Source organism: Capra hircus, chromosome 2 (genome assembly GCF_001704415.2).
Source record: "Capra hircus breed San Clemente chromosome 2, ASM170441v1, whole genome shotgun sequence".
NCBI classification, from domain to species: domain Eukaryota; kingdom Metazoa; phylum Chordata; class Mammalia; order Artiodactyla; family Bovidae; genus Capra; species Capra hircus.
Genome location: NC_030809.1, coordinates 92661890 through 92681140, shown reverse-complemented (window position 1 = coordinate 92681140; position 19251 = coordinate 92661890). Strand labels below are relative to the sequence as shown.

Below are 19251 nucleotides of genomic sequence, written 5' to 3'. Positions count from 1 at the left end.
TTTCATTTTTATGGCTTAATTGTTTTGTTCTGTGTGTATGTATATTTTATATATATCTTCTTTATCCATTAATTCATCCATGGGCAGTTAAAATTATTTCCATTTCTTAGCTACTATATATGATGCTTAAGTGCAATTTTATAAGAAACTTCCATACTGTTTTCCATTGTGACTATACAGCTTACTTTCCACCAACGGTATACTGGGCTTCCAATTTCTGCGCACACTTGCCAGCATTTGTTATTTCTTCGTTTTTTGATAACAGCTATCCTGACAGATGTGAGGTGATATCTCATTATGGTTTTGATTTGTGTTTCTCTGATTAGCGATGTTGAGAATCTAATGTACCTTATGGACATTTGTATGCCTTTTTCACCCATTCTTTAATTGGATTATTTGCGATTTCTTGATATTTATTTGGAGGAGTTTCTTAGGTATTGTGGCTATTAACCCTGTATTAGTTATATGGTTTGCAAACATTTTCTCCCACTCCAAAGATTATTTTTTCGCTGTTTTCTTTACTGTGCAGAAGCTTTTTACTTTTTAGTTTGATGTAATCACACTTTCTATTCCAAAACATGAAGAACTAGTTCAAAATTACTTTTGGTTCATTTCACTCAGTTGCGTCTGACTCTTTGCGACCCCATGAACTGCAGCACACCAGACTTCCCTGTCCTGGAAGTCTCCAACTTCCAGAGCTTGCTCAAACTCAAGTCCACTGAGTCGGTGATGCCATCTAGCCATCTCATCCTCTGACGTCCCCTTCTTCTCCCGCCTTCCGTCTTTCCCAGCATCAGGATCTTTCAAATGAGTCACCTCTTCACATCAGGTGGCCAGAGCATTGAGTTTCAGCTTCAGCATCAATCCTTCCAATGAATATTCAGGACTGATTCCCTTTAGGATGTACTGGTTGGATCTCCTTGCAGGCCAAGGGACTCTCAAGAGTCTTCTCCAACACCACAGTTCAAAAGCATCAATTCTTCATCCCTCAGCTTTCTTTATAGTCCCACTCTCATATCCATACATGACTACTGGAAAAATCATACTACATAGCTTTGACTAGACGGACCTGCGTTGGCAAAATAGTCTCTGCTTTTTAATATGCTGTCTAGGTTTGTCATAGCTTTTCTTCCAAGGAACAAGAGTCTTTTAATTTCATGGCTGCAGTCACCGTCTACAGTAATTTTGGAGCCCAAAAAGATAAGTCTTTTATTGTTTCCACTGTTTCCCATCTATTTGCCATTGAAGTGATGGGACTGGATGCCATGATCTTAAGTTTTGTGAATGTTGAGTTTTAAGCCAGCTTTTTCGCTCTCTCCTTTGACCTTCATCAGGAGGCTTTTCAGTTCTTTGCTTTCTGCCATAAGAGTGCTATCATCTGCATTTCTGAGGTTATTGCTGTTTCTCCCGGCAGTCTCGATTCCAGGTTGTGCTTCATCCAGCCCAGCATTTCGCATGATGTACCCTGCATATAAGCTAAGTAAACAAGTGACAGTATACAGCCTTGACATGCTCCTTTCCCCAGTCTGTTGTTCCATGTCGTGTTCTAAATGTTGCTTCTTGACTTGCATACAGGTTTCTCAGGAGGCAGCTAAGGTGCTCTGGTATTCCCGTCTCTTGAAGAATTTTCCAGAGTCAAAGTCTTTGGTGTAATCAATAAAGCAGAAGTAGATGTTTTTGTCAGAGAAGGCAATGGCACCCGACTCCAGTACTCTTGCCTGGAAAATCCCATGGATGGAGAAGCCTGGTGGGCTACAGTCCTTGGGGTCCCTAAGAGTCAGACATGACTGAGCGACTTCACTTTTACTTTTCACTTTAATGCATTGGAGAAGGAAATGGTAACCCAGTCCAGTGTTCTTGCCTGGAGAATCCCAGGGACGGGGGAGCCTGGTGGGCTGCCGTCTGTGTGGTCGCACAGTGTCGGACACGACTGAAGCGACTTAGCAGCAGCAGCAGATGTTTTTTCTGGAATTTTCTTGGTTTTTCCATGATCCAGCAGATGTTGGCAATTTGATCTCTTGTTCCTCTGCCTTTTCTAAAACCAGCTTGAACATCTGGAAGTTCGTGTTTCACGTACTATTGAAGTCTGGCTTGGAGAATTTTGAGCATTACTTGGCTAGCATTTGAGATAAGTGCAATTTTGCAGTAGTTTGGCATTGCCTTTCTTTGGGATTGAAATGAACACTGACCTCTTCCAGTCCTGTGGCCACTACTGTGTTTTCAAAATTTGCTGGCATATTGAGTGCAGCACTTTTCATAGCATCATCTTTTAGGATTTGAAATAGCTCAAGTAGAGTTCAATCACCTCCACTAACTTTGTTCATAATGATGCTTCTTAAGGCCCCTTTGACTGCACATTCCAGGATGTCTGGCTCTAGGTGAGTGATCACACCATCATGACTATCTGGGTCGTGAAGATCTTTTTTGTATAGTTCTGTGTATTCTTGCCCCCTTTCTTAAAATATCTCTGCTTCTGTTAGCTCCATACCGTTTCAGTCCTTTATTGTATCCATCCTTGCATGAAATGTTCCCTTGGTATATCTAATTTTGTTGAACACATCTCTAGTCTTTTCCATTCTATTGTTTTCCTCTGTTTCTTTGCAGTGATCACTGAGGAAAGCTTTCTCTCCGTCCTATTCTTTGGAACTCTGCATTCAGATGGGTATATCTTTCTTATTCTTCTTTTCCTTCTTTTCTCAGCTGTTTGTAAGGCTGCCTCAGACAACCATTTTGCCGTTTTGCATTTCTTTTTCTTGGGGATGGTCTTGATCCCTGTCTGTTGTACAGTGTCACGAACCTCAGTCCATGGTTCTTCAGGCACTCTTATCAGATCTAATCCCTTGAATCTATTTGTCACTTCCACTGTATAATCATAAGGGATTTGATGTAGGTCATACCTGAATGGTCTAGTGGTTTTCTGAATAGTATTCCATTGTTTGTGCTCGCACAGGTCTGTGTATGTGTGTGCGCGCACTGTGTTTACCACCTTTTCTTTATCCATTCATCTGTTGATAGACCCCTTAGTTTCCTTCCTTGCCCTGGCAATTGTAAATAATTCTACTGTGAACATTTGAGTGCGTGTATTTTTTCAAATTTAGTGTTTTTATTTTCCCAGGAGTGGACTTGCTGGGTCATATGGTAGTTTTTTTTTAGTTTTTTGAGAAATCTCCATATTGGTTTCCACAGTGGTTGTACCAATTTACATTCCTTCCAGCATTTATGAGAGTTCTGTTTTCTGTACATCCTTGCCAACATTTGTTATTTGTATTCTTTTCAATGATAGCCATTCTGACAGGTGTGATGTGGTATCTCACTGTAATTTTAATTTCCATTTCCCTAATGATCACTTGATGTCAGACATCTCTTCATGTGTCTGTTGGCCTACTGCTTTTCCTCCTTGGAAAAATGGCTGTGTAGGCCTTGTGCCCATTTTTTAATTGGGTTGTTTGGGAGGTTTTTTGGTGTTGAGTTGTATAAGCTATTTATATTTTGGATATTAACCTCTTATCAGTCATAGCATTTGCAAATATTTTCTATTCGGTAGTTTCTGTTTTCAATTTGTGGATGGTTTCCTTTGCTGTATAGAAGCTTTTAAGGTTGATTTTGGATCTAATACTTTTTGAAGGTAATGGTTTGGTGTTACCATTTCAATTTTCTTAGCAGTTATTGGGCTCTTCCAGATGTTTATGTTACAGAGGTTTAATAATTATTTAGCATACAATTAGAGATCATAATACCCATCATTGTCCTTTTTTTTTTTTTTTTTGAGTAGGGGCAAAAGGTAAATATTCAATTTCTATTAAGTTTTGATGTAAAAGGGTTTTGTTGTTATTTAGCTCTCAATATCTTGTTTTCTGTTTTCTTCATTTGATTTTTCTATTTACTAGGTAGTAAGTGGGTTTTTTTCAGCTTCTAGATGTAAGATTTGTTGTTGTTATTCAAATGACCTGGTTTTTTTTTTTAGAGAAATCTTAAATTTAGTGCAAAGTAGAGAATCTCACAAACATACAGCCTTCTCTACCATCAGCATCTCTCACAGAGTGGTACATTACTGCAGTTGGTGAACATACAATTACGCATCATTATCGCCCAAAGTCCGTTTTGTATTAGGGTCACTCTTGGTATTATGCATTCTGTGAATTTTGACAAATGTTTAGTGACATGTATTCCACACAGTAGTGTCATACAGAATAGTTTCACTATTCTGTCCTAAAAATCCTCTGTGCTATTCCTCTTCATCTCTCTTCCCACTTCCACAACCGTTGTATGTCACAATTTGTTTGTCCATTCATCTGTTAAAAGACATCTTGATTGCTTCCAGGTTTTAGCAATTATGAATAAAGCTGCTACAAATATTATGTACAGATAATTATATGGAAAAGTTTTCAACTCATTCGGGTAAATATTCCAGAACATGATTGCTTCATCGTATGTTGTTCAGTCTCTGTTACGTCCCAACTGTCTGTGATCCTGTGGACTGCAGCATGCCAGGCGTCTCTGTCCTTCACTATCTCCTGGAGTTTGCTCAGTCTCATGTCCATTCAGTCAATAATGCCATCCAACCATCTCATCCTCTGTTGCCCTTTTCTCATATAGTAAGAGTATATTTACTGTTTTTAAAAAAGAAAAGATTTGTTCAGCTGCATCAGGTCTTAGTTGTGGCATGCAGGATCTTTTGTTGCAGCACATGAACTCTGGCTGTGGTGTGTGGGCTTAGTAGTTGTGGTCTGTGAGCTCCAGAGGGCATGGGTTTCAGTAGCTGGAGCACTCAGGCTCAGTAGCTGTGTCATCAGTGCTCTAGAATGCATGGGCTTCAGTAGTTGCAGTTTGAGGCCTTAGTTCCTCCACAGCATGTGGGATCTTAGTTTCCAGACCAGGAATCAAGCCCACCTTCCCTGCATCACTGCAAGGTGGATTCTTAACCACTGGACCACCAGGAAAGTCCCAGGAGTGTGTTTACTTTTATAAGAAGCTGCTGAACTGTCTTCCAATGTGACTGTACCATTTGACGTCTCATTAACAGTGAATGAAAGTTCCTGTTGCCCAATAACATTTCACATTATTGGTGTTTTTAGTTTTCTTTTTTTTTTTTTTTTTTCATTTTAATAGGTGTGTGGTGCATTTTAATTTCCAGGTCTATAATAATGTATGATGTTGAGCATGTTTTCATATGCTTACTTGCATCTATATTTCTTTTTTTGTTGAGGTGTCCAGATATTTTTACTCATTTATTGTTAAGTTTAGAGGTTTGGTGTTTTTTTTTAATGTAATTTGGTAAATTATACTGGTTAACAGTACTTAAATGGATGTCTTTCTGCAAATAATTTGTTTGCGGCTTTTCTCTTTCTTTGAACTGTCTTTGGGAAAGCAGAAGTTTTTAATTTTAATTAAGTCCATCTATCAGTTATTTATTTCATTGATCATGCCTTTGACTTATTTTTTATAAGGCATACCTTTTTGCATTGTGATCAGAAAGCACAGTGTACAAGATGTTGATTCTTTGCAATTTATTAAAGCCTCACTTAACGTTCTGTGTCAAGACCAATTTTAAGAGTATTTTTTTGTGTTGACAGTTTAAAGTTACTTTGTTATTCTGTATCTTGGCATATCTAATCTGCTTGATCTCCCTAAGGAGATAGGTATATTAAAATCTCTTTTTATCTTGTTCTCCTATATTTTTCTCTTGTTGCTCTGTATTTTAAGGCTCGGGTGCAAAATAAATGCATGTATGATGTAGCTCATAGCCAGCTATATCATCACAGTCATTGGATAATTAGAACAGATTTTATAGGAGTTCTTAGCAAAGTAAAGGCAGGAGAATTGATCTTTTTCCCAAACTTAATACCCATCATTGAATTTTATTGCCATGCTGTTCATTGAATTATGGTGATTGCAGACTCATATTTTGGTCATAAGTTTAGTAGAAGTGGGTTTAGAATAATTTTTATTGGTTTTTGATAAGTTATCATTTAAACATTTTTCTTTTTATTATTGTATTATTTGAGAATTTATTTTTCAGTATGTAGTTTGGTTGTGAAAAGTAAAAGTCAAAGTAGCTCAGTTGTCCAACTCTTTGACCCCATGGACTGTAGCACACCAGACTCCTCTGTCCATGGAATTCTCCAGGCAAGATTACTGCAGTGGGTTGCCATTTCCCTTCTCCAAGGAATCTTCCCAACCCAGAGATGGAACCTGGGTCTCCTGCAATGCAGATTCTTTACTATCTGAGCCACCAGGTTGTACCAAGTCTATTGGTGTGATCCTGTGATGGTGGATTGTTTTTGTTTTTTTTTTTCAATTTGTTAATAGAAATACTTTTACACATTGCCTAATATTGAATTACCCTAGCACTTTTATATAATAAATTCTACCTTTTCAAAGTGTATACATTGTAGAATCCTCTTGGCTAATATTTTAATTCTTACATTTATAAGCATCATTGCCTGCCTTTCTTTTTTGATACTTTTTTGTTGTGCCTTGTTACTCTTATAAAGAGCTTTTCATCTCTTTCTGTGATCTGAAATGATAATGAACTACTCTATTCTTGAAAGGTTCCATAGAGTTCTGCTGTAAAATCAGCTGGTTTAAGTTTCTTTCAGTTGCATCTATGGTAACTGAAATATTCAAGTGTGATGTTTTTTCTTTTCGGTGAATTTTGGTAAATAGTTTGGGAGGAAATCTTTTCCTCTAGATTTTGAAATTGGTTGTGAATCTGTTCTCTGTCTGTGGTTTGTTTTCCTTATTTAGAGTAGTGAGCAGCTTTACTACATTTCTTGGTGTTTTATTTAGTCATTTTTTAAAAATGATTGTTTTTTTTTTTTCACTCAGTTGAGCTTATACATTGTATAAATGTTCACATTTTGAGTTTGAATGTGCTGAGTTTATTCACAACCCAGTTGTTGACTAACTTTTTTGACTCTGAAAAGTATGTAAGGTCTCTTATAATTATGTATGTGCATTTTCCCCCCTTATACCCAGGATTTTGTTTTTGTTTTTTTTCCTCTCAGGTATTTTTGGTATATATTGTGCCACTACATCTTCTGTTACAATGTCTTACTGTTTTTAGTTAGCTCTGCGTATTTTTCATTATATTAAAAGCAGATCTGAGTTTATAGTATGAATTGAGGACTGTAATTGAACTATCCTTGGGTGATTATTATCTCAAGTCTTTGATAGGTAACTTTTGCTTATTGCTTTGGGGAACTCATGTTTTTTAAAAAACAGTAATTTTGTAGGTAAATGTTTTATATTATTATTAACATGACTGTCAATACTTAGTAACTACTTGCCTAGGTCATATTTTAGCCTATGAAGATAACTCTGTAGTTGTTAGTTGTTGATAATGTTTTTTATGCCACTCAACATTCAGATATATTTGTTTTTAAGCTTTTAAAATATTATGAGTTTTGACCAGAAACATAATTTTACTGTAAGTTGCAGATTAGGTATTTTTAAGGTAAAAGAGTGAAAAATTTATCAGATAAATGGCTTTTCTCACTCCAAAATTGACTTTTATAAGTGAATTTGGTGTATTGCTTAAGACATTTATACAGAATTTATATTCCTGTCTGGAATGATTCAATTTCTATTGATGCGAAGAGCTGGACCCTTGATCCTTAGTAAAACCTTAGTTTTGGGCTGAGACAGTGTTGTTAGGAACTCAGGCTAGCTATATTACCTTGGGCATGTTACTTTACTTCCTTGTGCTCCCTTTTCTCTTCCATAAAGTGAGGCTGGTAGATGGTACCTACCTCATAGGGTTTTTAAAAGGGTTATTAAAGAGGATTATTAAAAGAGTTAACTGATAACTCATGCAAAGCAGTTAGTACAGGGCTTAATATTAAATAGTTGGCCATGAATTTGTCTATTAGACTGTCCCTGAATGCAGGCTTGAAACAGTGGTATTTCCTGAATCACTGTGAGCAAGTTGTTAACCCTTGTAAGCTTTGTTCTTTTAATTTGTAAAATGAAGATAATGGTCTTACCTGCTTTTAAGATTCAAAGAAAGTAATAGGTAGTGAATGTTAAATTGCTTACTGTTTTGTATCTTCTCTTCCCATTTTTGGTGAAGAGCACATAGTCCTTTCCTTTTTCATTCTGTTATCTCATGTTTGTTTATCTGTGTTAACATCATTTAATTTATGAAGGAAGCATTACCCATACAGTTGAAGAAGCTTCCATATATGTCTCTTACTGTATCACTTTTTTATTTCATTTTCAGCAATTATTTAATGTTGGCTCCAGAGAAATTGTCATATTCTGCAAAGGTGCTGGAACAAGTTAAGGAATTTAAATACACTTGCAGTTATATAGGGGCTTCTCTGGTGGCTTAGATGGTAATGAACCTGCCTACAGTGTGGGAGACCTGAGTTCAGTCCCTGGGTGGGAAAGATCATCTGGAGAAGGGAATGGTAACCCACTCCAGTATTTTTGCCTGGAGAATCCCATGAACAGAGGAACTTGGTATGAGGTCTAAAAGTCTCAGACACGACTGAGCAACTAATGCTTTCACACTTTCTCTTTCGCAGTAACCTAACTATCCTGCTACATCATTCAGAAATCCATTCTGTAAGGTTCTGACTGTTTATGGAATAGGATTATTAACAAGTCTCAAAAGGGCTAGTCATTTTGTTATTAAACAGCCCAAATTTGGTCAAGTCATTTCTTTGAATTCTAATGGTTGTCTGTAATTCCTTGACGTAACTCTAGTTCCCTTTTCAGGAATTACAGAAAATAATCATCTTACCTCACCTAGTTTGGTTAAAATTACATTGATTTAGATCCTCAAGTTGTCTTTTTTCATTGTGTATGTGTGTGTGTTTATTTATTTATAATTCATTTGGTTCTTAGTTGCTCTGTTTGGGCTTTCTCTAGTTAGGGTGAATTCTTTATTGTGGTGCATGGACTTCTCATTGTGTTGGCTGCTGCTTTTGTTGAGGAGCATAGGCTCTAGATGCACAGGCTTCAGTAGTGACATGCAGGCTCAGTAGTTGAAGGTTAGGGTCCCTAGAGAGGTTGGGCTTCAGTAGTTGCAGTAGTTGGGCTCCCGGGCTCAGTAGTTTGGTTGCTCCACTCAGTAGTTCAGTTGCTCTATGGCATTGGAGTCTTCCCAGACTAGAGATGAAACCCATGTCCCCTGCACTGGCAGGCGGATTCTTATCCATTGTGCCACCAGGGAAGTCCCGTAGATTGTCTTTTCTTATTTTCCATTCCCACATTTTGCAAATGTTTCTTAACTATTTATTTATATATTTTTGATATGTTCGGTCTTCGTTGCTTCACAGACTTTCCTGTACTTTCAGCAAGCATGGGCTACTGTCTTGTTGGGGTGTGCAAACTTTTCATTGTGGTGGCCTCTCGTTGTAGAGCATGGGCTCTAGGGTACACCGGCTTCAGTAGTTGTGGTTCCTGGGCTCTAGAGCACAGGCTCAATAGTTGTGGCCCACGGGCTTAGTTGCTCTGTGGCATTTGGGATCTTTCCAGATCAGGGATGGAACCCTTGTCTCCTGCATTGGCAGGCTCAGCCACCAGGGAAGCCCTGATTTATTTTTTAGTTAGTGTATTGCAACATTTAACACATTTGAAACTGGAATGCATTCTACCATTCATGTTGTCCTGTGCTCTCTGTTCTCCAGCCTAGTTGTGCATGATTGAACAGCAAAAATACCAACATCAGAAGATTGTCAGTGGTTTGTAAGAAAATCATGACATGAAAATAATGACACAACACTTTTATCAGCTAGGAATAAAGTGGTTATGGTGAGAGAATAGGAAAAGCATTGAAATCATGTGTTTAGCCACGTTCCCAAAGCAGAAATCAGAGGCAGATCTGCTCCATTACTCAATAAAGTTGATACGGAAGGGAAGATAGGGGGCAGTTTTAAATCATTAAGAAGAAAGTTAAGAACCAGTACCAGTGGTTTTCAGATATTTTATGGCTTGTTTTGTTTTGTTTTTTAAGAAATGCTGTGTTGCTAGGAAGATTCTTAGTGTTCAGCAGGGAATTATGGAGAAATATAATAGACATTAGCAAGTTAGTCACAGTAAGCATCCTCAGTGTAAATTTTGAGAAATAGACTATTTTATTTGCCTATTTTCCTTTTTATGTATTCACAAAAGTGATAGGGGATGAAACCAAGTCTTAATTAAGAATGTGTGTATGCGTGCCAGGTCGCTTCAGTTGTGTCTGATTCTGTGCAACCCTGTGGACTGTAGCCTGCCGGCTCCTTGGTCCATGAGATTCTCCTGGCAAAAATACAGGAGTGGGTTGCCATGCCCTCCTCCAAGGGATCTTCCTGACCCAGCAGAACCTGCGTCTCTTATATCTAACAACCTGCATTGGCAGGCCGGTTCTTTACCACTTGCACAACGTGGAAAGCCCCTAAATAAGAATAAATTCTTTCAAAAAGTTTAACATAAATCTGAGTGGTAAAAACTGTGATAGTTTGACAGTGATTTTACCTTTTCTTAGAGGATTGAAGAAATTTGGTATAGATGATTTTTATAACCCTTTTTAAAGCACACTGTAGTCTGTTACCATCTGAAAAATCTGATGCCCAGAACTGGGCTTAGTACCTTTGAGCTCATCCAGTAATTCATTCATTCATTGTAAAATTACTTTTTAAAAAACACTATTAAGTTATTACTGACATATGAAAACTGTACATACTAAATATGTATGACTGGATTATTTGGGGAATAAATACACATCCATGGAATTATCACCAAGAATATAGACATCTATCATCTCTCAAAAGTTCTTTGCAATCCCTTTTATTATTATTTTATGTTAGCGCGCATGTGTTTATATGGTGACCTTACAGAGCTTGTAACCATGAGGTATCACATCTATTGATAACTGAAGTCTTACTAACACCTTTTAGTAGGTTCTTACCATTAGTGAATATGTATTCTGTATCAAAGTAGTTTCTATGAAACATTCCCATCTTATGTTGAGGCATTTGAATTCACATTTTATCACTGTTAAACTTCACCTTGTTGATTATTGAATTCTGATTGTCATCAAGAGGCATCTTTTCCAGTTTTGACTCCTGCATCTTTAATGCATGTCAGTTCAGAACTTTGTTCAACTTTATGTAAATATTCTTTATGTTAGAGTTGTTGAGCTCACGGTCAATCCTCTTGTATTGCATTAGCATCTCATTCATATATTCTCTTTTATCCACAAGGTGTAGAATTGTGTTGCTGAAAGATTGTCTTATGTGTAGTAGTTATACAAGCAGTTGTATCCTTATAACTTTGAGACTGTAGAATAGAGATCCTAAAACCTGGACTGATCCATACTGCTTTTGAAGTACTTATAAAATATTCTATTTTCAGTTACCTCTCTACTTATGTTAATCAGTTATTCAAAAGTATACCCATTTTATACTTTTAATTTCTTCATATATTACTTTGAAACTGTAATAACATTCATGTTTACTGTCATTGTCACTGTTACATAATTTGAATCTTTGTATTAATATCTTTCGTTAGAAATCAATGTGGACTGAACATAAATCACCTGATGGAAGGACCTACTACTACAATACTGAAACAAAACAGTCTACTTGGGAGAAACCAGATGATCTTAAAACTCCTGCTGAGGTAAAAGTTTGTTAGAGATTAAGTTGAGTTCTCTTTTCATTTCTTTTTTTTTATTTTAAGGGTTTGGGTAGGTATTTGGCTTTCCAAAGAATCAGTTCAGTCGCTTAGTCATGTCCGACTCTTTGCAACCCCATGAATCACAGCACGCCAGGCCTCCCTGTCCATCACCAACTCCCGGAGTTCACTCAGACTCATATCCATTGAGTCAGTGATGCCATCCAGCCATCTCGTCCTTGGTCGTCCCCTTCTCCTCCTGCCCCCAATCCCTCCCAGCATCAGAGCCTTTTCCAATGAGTCAACTCTTCGCATGAGGTGGCCAAAGTATTGGAGTTTCAGCTTCAGCATCAGTCCTTCCAATGAACACCCAGGACTGATCTCCTTTAGGATGGACTGGTTGGATCTCCTTGCAGTCAAGAGTCTTCTCCAATACCACAATTCAAAAGCCTCAATTCTTTGGCACTCAGCTTTCTTCACGGTCCAACTCTCACATCCATACATGAGGAATAGTACCACTTATATCAGAAAAGGATGCTGCAAAGGCATTCAGAGGAGAAAAGGGTTTGTACAGTCACACCAGTAAGCAAAAAGACAAAATTTCATTCCCTTCTATGAGCAAACCAGTTTTATTTACTGATTTTTACCCCTGCTCAGGAACCTTTGTCAGGTGGTTATCAATTAAAAGAAAAGTGACTTAAAGACTAAATTGGAAGGAAAAAAGTACTCTCTCTCCACTTGGTCTTTGCTTTCCTCTTTATATCAAACCTGAGTGATTTCACATGTCTTCTGGGTGCTTATGTTTTTCCAATGAAGCTAGTGTCAGTGAAGTTGAAGTTAAAATACTTCCATCTTTTAAAATGGGAAATTATGTCTGTGAAAAATACAACTCCCACCTGAGTATGTATTATTTCATTTTATGTTGTAAATTTTACCATTCAAACTGTACAAATATGAAAGTAAGATTGAAGAAATAAACTGGGTAAGCAGTGTTCCATTTGGTTTAATTAGGAACTCTGGTTTCCTAAGTGAAAGTTGATCTGGCATTTCAAAGCTATACTTGAAAGTTTTTCCTAGTTGGCATCTTTTTTTTTGTCCCCCGCGTTCTTAAGAATTTGAAGAGGTAAAAGGTGTTTTTCAGGCCACCACAGTAATGATAGTATAGCAATACTTGGGTAGGGAATTTGGCAGATGATAAAATTTTTATTTATCCCATAGATATTTGCCCCAGACACAGATAAGATTTGTTTTCAATAGAATTCTCATCCCACCACCATAACAGGTTCTGTCTGTTAGGTTTTAAGTATATCATATTTAAACTGCTTCCTTACATGGTGTAGTCATATAGGTTTGTGATAAATTGTTTGTGAAACTGAAATCTAAACATGACTAAATCAGATTTTGTTTTCTGTTAAATTTTGTTTTTCCTAGCTATATTAGTATTTGTGGAAAAAATGGATGGTAATTATTACCTGTGGTGAGTTGTAAATGGCAAGAGCATTCAAATCTGGATTTGAAAATCAGACCTGGTTTTGAATCCTGTCTTTGCCCCTTAATAGGTACATTACCTTAGACAAACATAGTATATCTAAATAACTTAACATCTCTTATTTAGTAAGTATCATGCAGTGGTTGTTTATATTGTCACCATCTTGCTAGGTTTAGAATTGTATGGGTTGATAATACCTAGTAAAATCAGTGATGTAAATGATGAAAACAGACTAGATCTAATACTGCTATCTGAAGTTTTATTTTTTTCACTTAGCAACTTTTATCTAAATGCCCTTGGAAGGAGTACAAGTCTGACTCTGGAAAGCCTTATTATTACAATTCTCAAACAAAAGAATCTCGCTGGGCCAAACCTAAAGAACTTGAAGATCTTGAAGGTAAAACAGGGAAAAATAATTTTTAATGTTCCTTTTTATATGTGTGTGTTATTCACAGTCCTTCATAAATAGGATTGTTCAATCAAAGGCCTTATTTTTTTTAATTAAGTGATTAGAACATTTTAAATGGTGTAACAGTTTTATGGGCTCTTATTTTCTTGTTGCTCTAGATCTCAGTTCTATAGATTTTAAATAGATTTTTATTTGATTTGATTCCACTGAAACTAGGATACCAGAATACCATTGTTGCTGGAAGTCTTATTACAAAATCAAACCTGCATGGTGAGCTGCTTTGATAATTCATTTTCTGTCATTATTTAACATTTTTAGAGTATGTCACTAATGTTCACTAACCATAATTGGATAAATCTGCAGTGAGAAATTTCTAATTCAAAAAATTCCTTTCATTTAAGGGTTATATTATAAATGAGCTTGTAATTTTTAACGTTGTACTTGGACTTTCTTTTTTTAAACAAAAGCATCATTCGATAATTGAACAAAGACATCATATACAATATTTCTAAAGACAGCTCTGAGTGTTGGTGCATACATGAAATATGTGACTTAACTCATTTAGCAGATAGAGAACCTTGAACGCTTTTATCAGTTTAAATTTTGTTAACATACTGTCAGACTCTGCATTTAATGCTGATTTTATTTTACCACAACAGTGCAAAATAGCCTTTATGTTTATTAATGGAGAATTAAATTAAAATGCCATGCATCACAGAATTAAATTAAAATGCCATGCATCACAGAAGGAGAATATTCTAGCATCCTCAACTATTCAGAACATTCCTGCAAATCTATGAATATTACCTACTGTAAAAACCTTGGACTTAAAATAGATTATAGGTAGGAATTGAGAATTTATTTTTTACTCTGACTTATAATAGAATCTGGTGTCATAATCTATATCCGGTTAGAAAAAACAAATTGTAGGAGAATGGGACTGTTTGAAACATAAGATGACATCTGAAGGAAAGAGAATAAGCATTTCTTAAAGGCACTGTGCTCTTATGTCTGTTTAACTTTTCCCTGTATTGCCTCATTCGCTTGGATGATCATTTTATCTGGAGAATTTAATTAGTAGTGATAACACCTTCAGTATGTTTTATCAGCCATTCTAAACACATTTCCTTTCAAAGGGGACAAGTTTCAAAAATACTTCAATGGAGTTAAGCTTATATTATCATTTACATGGAGCACCTCATTCCCTAATAATGTGAATAAATGAGATATCTGTGTTACCTGTAAAGAAAAATTTACTTAAACTAGATTGAAATCTGAAATACTGAGTGAAGATCTTTAAAGCTTAACTTATATTTCTATACTAGCACTGGCTAATAATACTATTGTAGATAGGTAGATTCCCACTTCATTCATGTAAGGAACGTCAAGCTCATTTCTGATATAACCCTACTACAAATAGTTGGTGTGCATAACTATCTATCTACCTGTCAATGCTAGTATATATGTGCTGGAATTTCATAACATACATTCAATCCCATTTTGAATTTAGTATCTTAAAGAAAAGCAAATGGTTTTATCCCTGAGGAAAATGTTGTTTTATTTCAGAATTACGCAGATATTTTAAGAGTGTTTTTGCAGTAGCCAGCAGCCTTTGAGAAGGTAGCATTGTGGGAAGAAGCTCTCCTAAAACTTGCTGTTAATTTAAAATTTGTTTTTATTCTTTAATTTCTGTCCTGGAATTTATAGAGCACTTGCACTGTAAATGTAGTGTTTTTTGTTTTTTTTTTAAAGGCTGATAAATTAAATCATACTGTATGGAACTTTTAATCTCCTTTTAAAGTTGTTTTCAGTGACTTTATTTAAAAACTATGTAGTATTTATAACTTTTCCTTTTTTCTCTTTAATAGCAATGATCAAAGCTGAAGAAAGCAGGTAAGCAGTTTTGGACATCAGTACATATTTATAAATTTACAGCATCCTCCTATAACATCCTTGTTTTAATTGTCTGTATAAATAGTGTTTAACATGGTAGACCTGATAGTTTGACATCTTTGGAGGATTTGGAACAGGAGAAGAGATGTACTCAGGATACACACATGATGCTCCTAGACAGTTATTTGAATTTGGACTACATCCTTACCAAATTAAGACCATTACAGAAATGTCCAAAATTTGATTTTGGTTAATTTGAGAACAGATGAAATATTTTATCTATCTCTTCCTTTACCCAGATTTTCCTTTCAGTGGGTGAAATAAATAAAATTTAAAGAAATTTACAATATAAATTGAATTTTAAGGCATAATACAATCTGATAGGACATTTTGCAAATGAAAATGATTATTGGTTTTGGAAATGCAGATTGTTGCATCAGTGCATTATATGTTATCACAAATGTTTGCCAAATTAAAGTAATTCTGTTTCATACTGTGGTTTTAATCTTTTTAGACGGCTTAATAGTTTGGCAATACTGCCCTTTTTCCCTTTAGTTTCTCTTATTCATTTGATTTTATAGTAATTTAAAACAGACTTTATTTGTGTTTTCAATTATTTGTATCGAACTGACCAGTTTTCTCTTTTTTAAATATATAGTAAACAAGAAGAGTGCACCACAACATCAGCAGCCCCAGTTCCTACAACAGAAATTCCAACCACAATGAGCACCATGGCTGCTGCAGAAGCAGCAGCTGCTGTTGTTGCAGCAGCAGCCGCAGCCGCAGCAGCTGCTGCTGCAGCCAATGCCAGTGCTTCCACTTCTGCCTCTAGTACTGTCAGTGGAACTGTTCCAGTTGTTCCTGAGCCTGAGGTTACTTCGATTGTTGCTACTGTTGTAGATAATGAAAATACAGTAACAATTTCTACTGAAGAACAAGCACAACTTACTAGTACCCCTTCTGTTCAGGATCAAAGTGAAGTGTCTAGTAATACTGGAGAAGAAACATCTAAGCAGGAAACTGTAGCTGAGTAAGTCTAGTAACTTGTTTTCTGCAAATCAGTCGCAGACATCATTGGTAACAAGAAATTGCTGATTTAGTCAATGGTCATTATGTGTTTAAAAATTGAGAATCAAAACATATACCTTTAGATAACAGTTTTTGAGATTTACTTTTGTGGGATCGTGCTCTCAAAAGTGTTGCAAAACTATTCTACTTTAGCTTAGAAAGCAGTGCTGGTGATGGGGTGAGTCTATTTAAGTCTGAGTTATGGCTTAGCACAGCAGTGCAGGGAAGTTGCTATAAGTTGATACTGAACAAATATGGAAAAATCAAGATAACACTTAACAATGTATAGGCAAGCTGTTAGTAGGATTAAATTGGTACAGCTTTTTGATAAAGCCTGAGAGCTGCATCTTTGAGTTTACAGGTTCTAATTTCAATGGCTGTGCTTTCTGTGGCTATGAAAAGTAACCTTGAGCTATGCTGCTTGACTTGAAAGTTATCACATGTGAAATATTAACCATGATATCAAGATCCAAACATGATCACCCATCTTAATATTTAAGTCTATTGCTTTCATCTCCCTTCCTCTTTTCATAAACTTTTTTTAATTTTTAGTGTGAATTTTCCAAAGTGAAAATAGCTTTGTAAATTTTTTTCTTATGTTTAGAAGCTTTAAAAAGATACATGTATAGTATATTTGAAGGCATAAAAGAGTTAAGATTTTTATTCTATCTTTCTGCTTTTCTTCTGTGCATTTAAAATATATGCATATGTTTAATTTTTAAAATACACCAGAGACATCCTCATCATTAGAGATCCATATCCCATCATGTTGAATGATGACAGACATTTATATGAACATTAAGTAATCTCCAACTAGTAGACATTTAGGCCTTTTAGAGTAATATTCCTTTACATCTTTTTGTACTTATCCTGTTTTTTCACAATAATTTTTCACATTTTTAACAGTCAGTTGTTTTCTGCTTCCTTTTTACTGTTTCCTTATAGTTCTTGAGTCATTAAACTTGATTTCAATTACTCATAGATCATTTTACAGCTGGTAATTTTTGACCATGTTGTTTCCAATATTTTTGATAATTTTAAGTATTCCAAACTAATATTGGAATGAGTTAATTGTATTTTGGGTGTGATTCAGAGGGTGTGAGTTAATTGTATGTTTTGTTAGTGTGTACTCCATAATCTTCCCCTATACGTTCAGCTTAACTATTGGGGATTGAGGTGGGTTGTTGTTTTTTTTTCTCCTGATGTGTTTTTCCCAGCATTCTCTTCTGTAAAGGAAGAAATGTTAAGATAATACAACTTTTCGTACAGATGGCTCAACCAAGTATAGTTGATAATTCTTGGGTAATTCTTTTCCGTTTGAGATCACTGTTTGGCAGACTTTTCCCTAAACCTTCAAAGAGTAAATACTTGGTTTTGTGGGTCATATAGTGTGTCAAAGTGACTCAGTTCTGCTGAGGGTAGTACCCAGCCAGCCATAATCAATATGCAAATCTTGAGCAGGGTCATGTTCTGATAAAGCTATATTTAAAGAAATTGGCAGCAGGCTGGATTTAGCCTCGGGGGTCATAGTTTGCCAACCTCTATTTAGATTGATCTCTATATCTTATTTTATGCACACTTGCCCAAAGCCTGTTACTAAGACACAAAAATGAGAGCATTGAGTAAGTTTTATAAGCCATTAGAAAGTATAAACTTGTGGACTAGTGAAAATAGTGTTATAGTGTAAATTTTATTTTGGCCTTTGTGCAAGGTCTTAATAACTGAATGTTAGAGAAAATATATACTAGTATGTATGTTCCATTAAATATATACTAGTATTTGTGTCTCTTACAGATGAGCTTATTCTAAAATTGTCAAATTTTGCTTAAACATCAAAGAGTAATTAAAACATTATTTTCCGAAGTAAAGCAAGTATTTATTTAAATTATAAATACCATGTATAAATCTTTCTTTAGTTTTACTCCGAAAAAAGAAGAGGAAGAAAGCCAACCAGCAAAAAAAACATATACTTGGAATACGAAAGAGGAGGCAAAGCAAGCATTTAAAGAATTATTAAAAGAAAAGGTATTTATATTGTAGATATTTATATGATATATAGTATCTAATAAATGAAATTATCCTTTAATGCAGTTAGTATCTTGATGCTTTTATTAAAAATACTAATCCTATAAGTAGATTTGACTGAAAATGAACTAAATTTTCTTTTAACTTGTTTTTTAAACTTCCAACCAAAAAAATGTATAAGGTACTACATAGCACATTCCACTTCAGTCTTTAAAGCTTTTATTCATAAAAGTTTTCTGTCTTCTAATCAGTAGTCTTAAGAAAGTATTAATGTACTGTTTAAATTAATGGTCTGTTTAAATTTCAGTTTTAAGTTTTCTTTTTAATCTATAGACTGTTACATACATTTGCCTTGTGTCAATAAATTATTTTTTAGACCTTTTTTAAAACTCCTGCAAAGGAAAGTGTTTGATGTTTGCAGTGAGTATTACACTTTGTTCTCTGTTGTATGACTTACTGTTTTGTGTGAAATTTTAACTTTTCATTAAATGATTTTCAGCGTGTACCATCTAATGCTTCATGGGAGCAAGCTATGAAAATGATCATTAATGATCCACGATATAGGTAATACTTTGGTTTTTTTTTTACTTTGAGCAAAGCAAGCCTAGAAAATTTAAATTGTGTCAAATAATGTAACTTTTTATTCCCATTGATCTTCTTGTTATTTTGGATACCAATAATAGAGTTGCTTTATGTCTGATAAGAACCAAAAGTTAAAGGTTTGTCACACAATGTGGGCACCCTTTTATAGATATTAGAATTAATT

The 19251-nt window shown here is 35.3% G+C and overlaps 1 protein-coding gene across 6 annotated transcripts in view; it reads left to right on the top strand.

Annotated features, from left to right (window-relative positions):
- PRPF40A (pre-mRNA processing factor 40 homolog A) overlaps nucleotides 1-19251 on the top strand; it is a 59666-nt gene that overhangs the window by 24902 nt on the left and 15513 nt on the right. For 5 of the 6 annotated variants that reach the window (XM_018063141.1, XM_018063139.1, XM_013969677.2 and 2 more), the window contains 7 exons: nucleotides 11497-11607; nucleotides 13367-13487; nucleotides 13716-13769; nucleotides 15368-15392; nucleotides 16051-16422; nucleotides 18377-18485; nucleotides 18985-19049. In XM_018063141.1, the coding sequence (XP_017918630.1) occupies nucleotides 11497-11607; nucleotides 13367-13487; nucleotides 13716-13769; nucleotides 15368-15392; nucleotides 16051-16422; nucleotides 18377-18485; nucleotides 18985-19049 (857 nt within the window). The remainder of the gene's footprint in view (nucleotides 1-11496; nucleotides 11608-13366; nucleotides 13488-13715; nucleotides 13770-15367; nucleotides 15393-16050; nucleotides 16423-18376; nucleotides 18486-18984; nucleotides 19050-19251) is intronic. The other variant, XM_018063148.1, reaches the window with a different exon arrangement.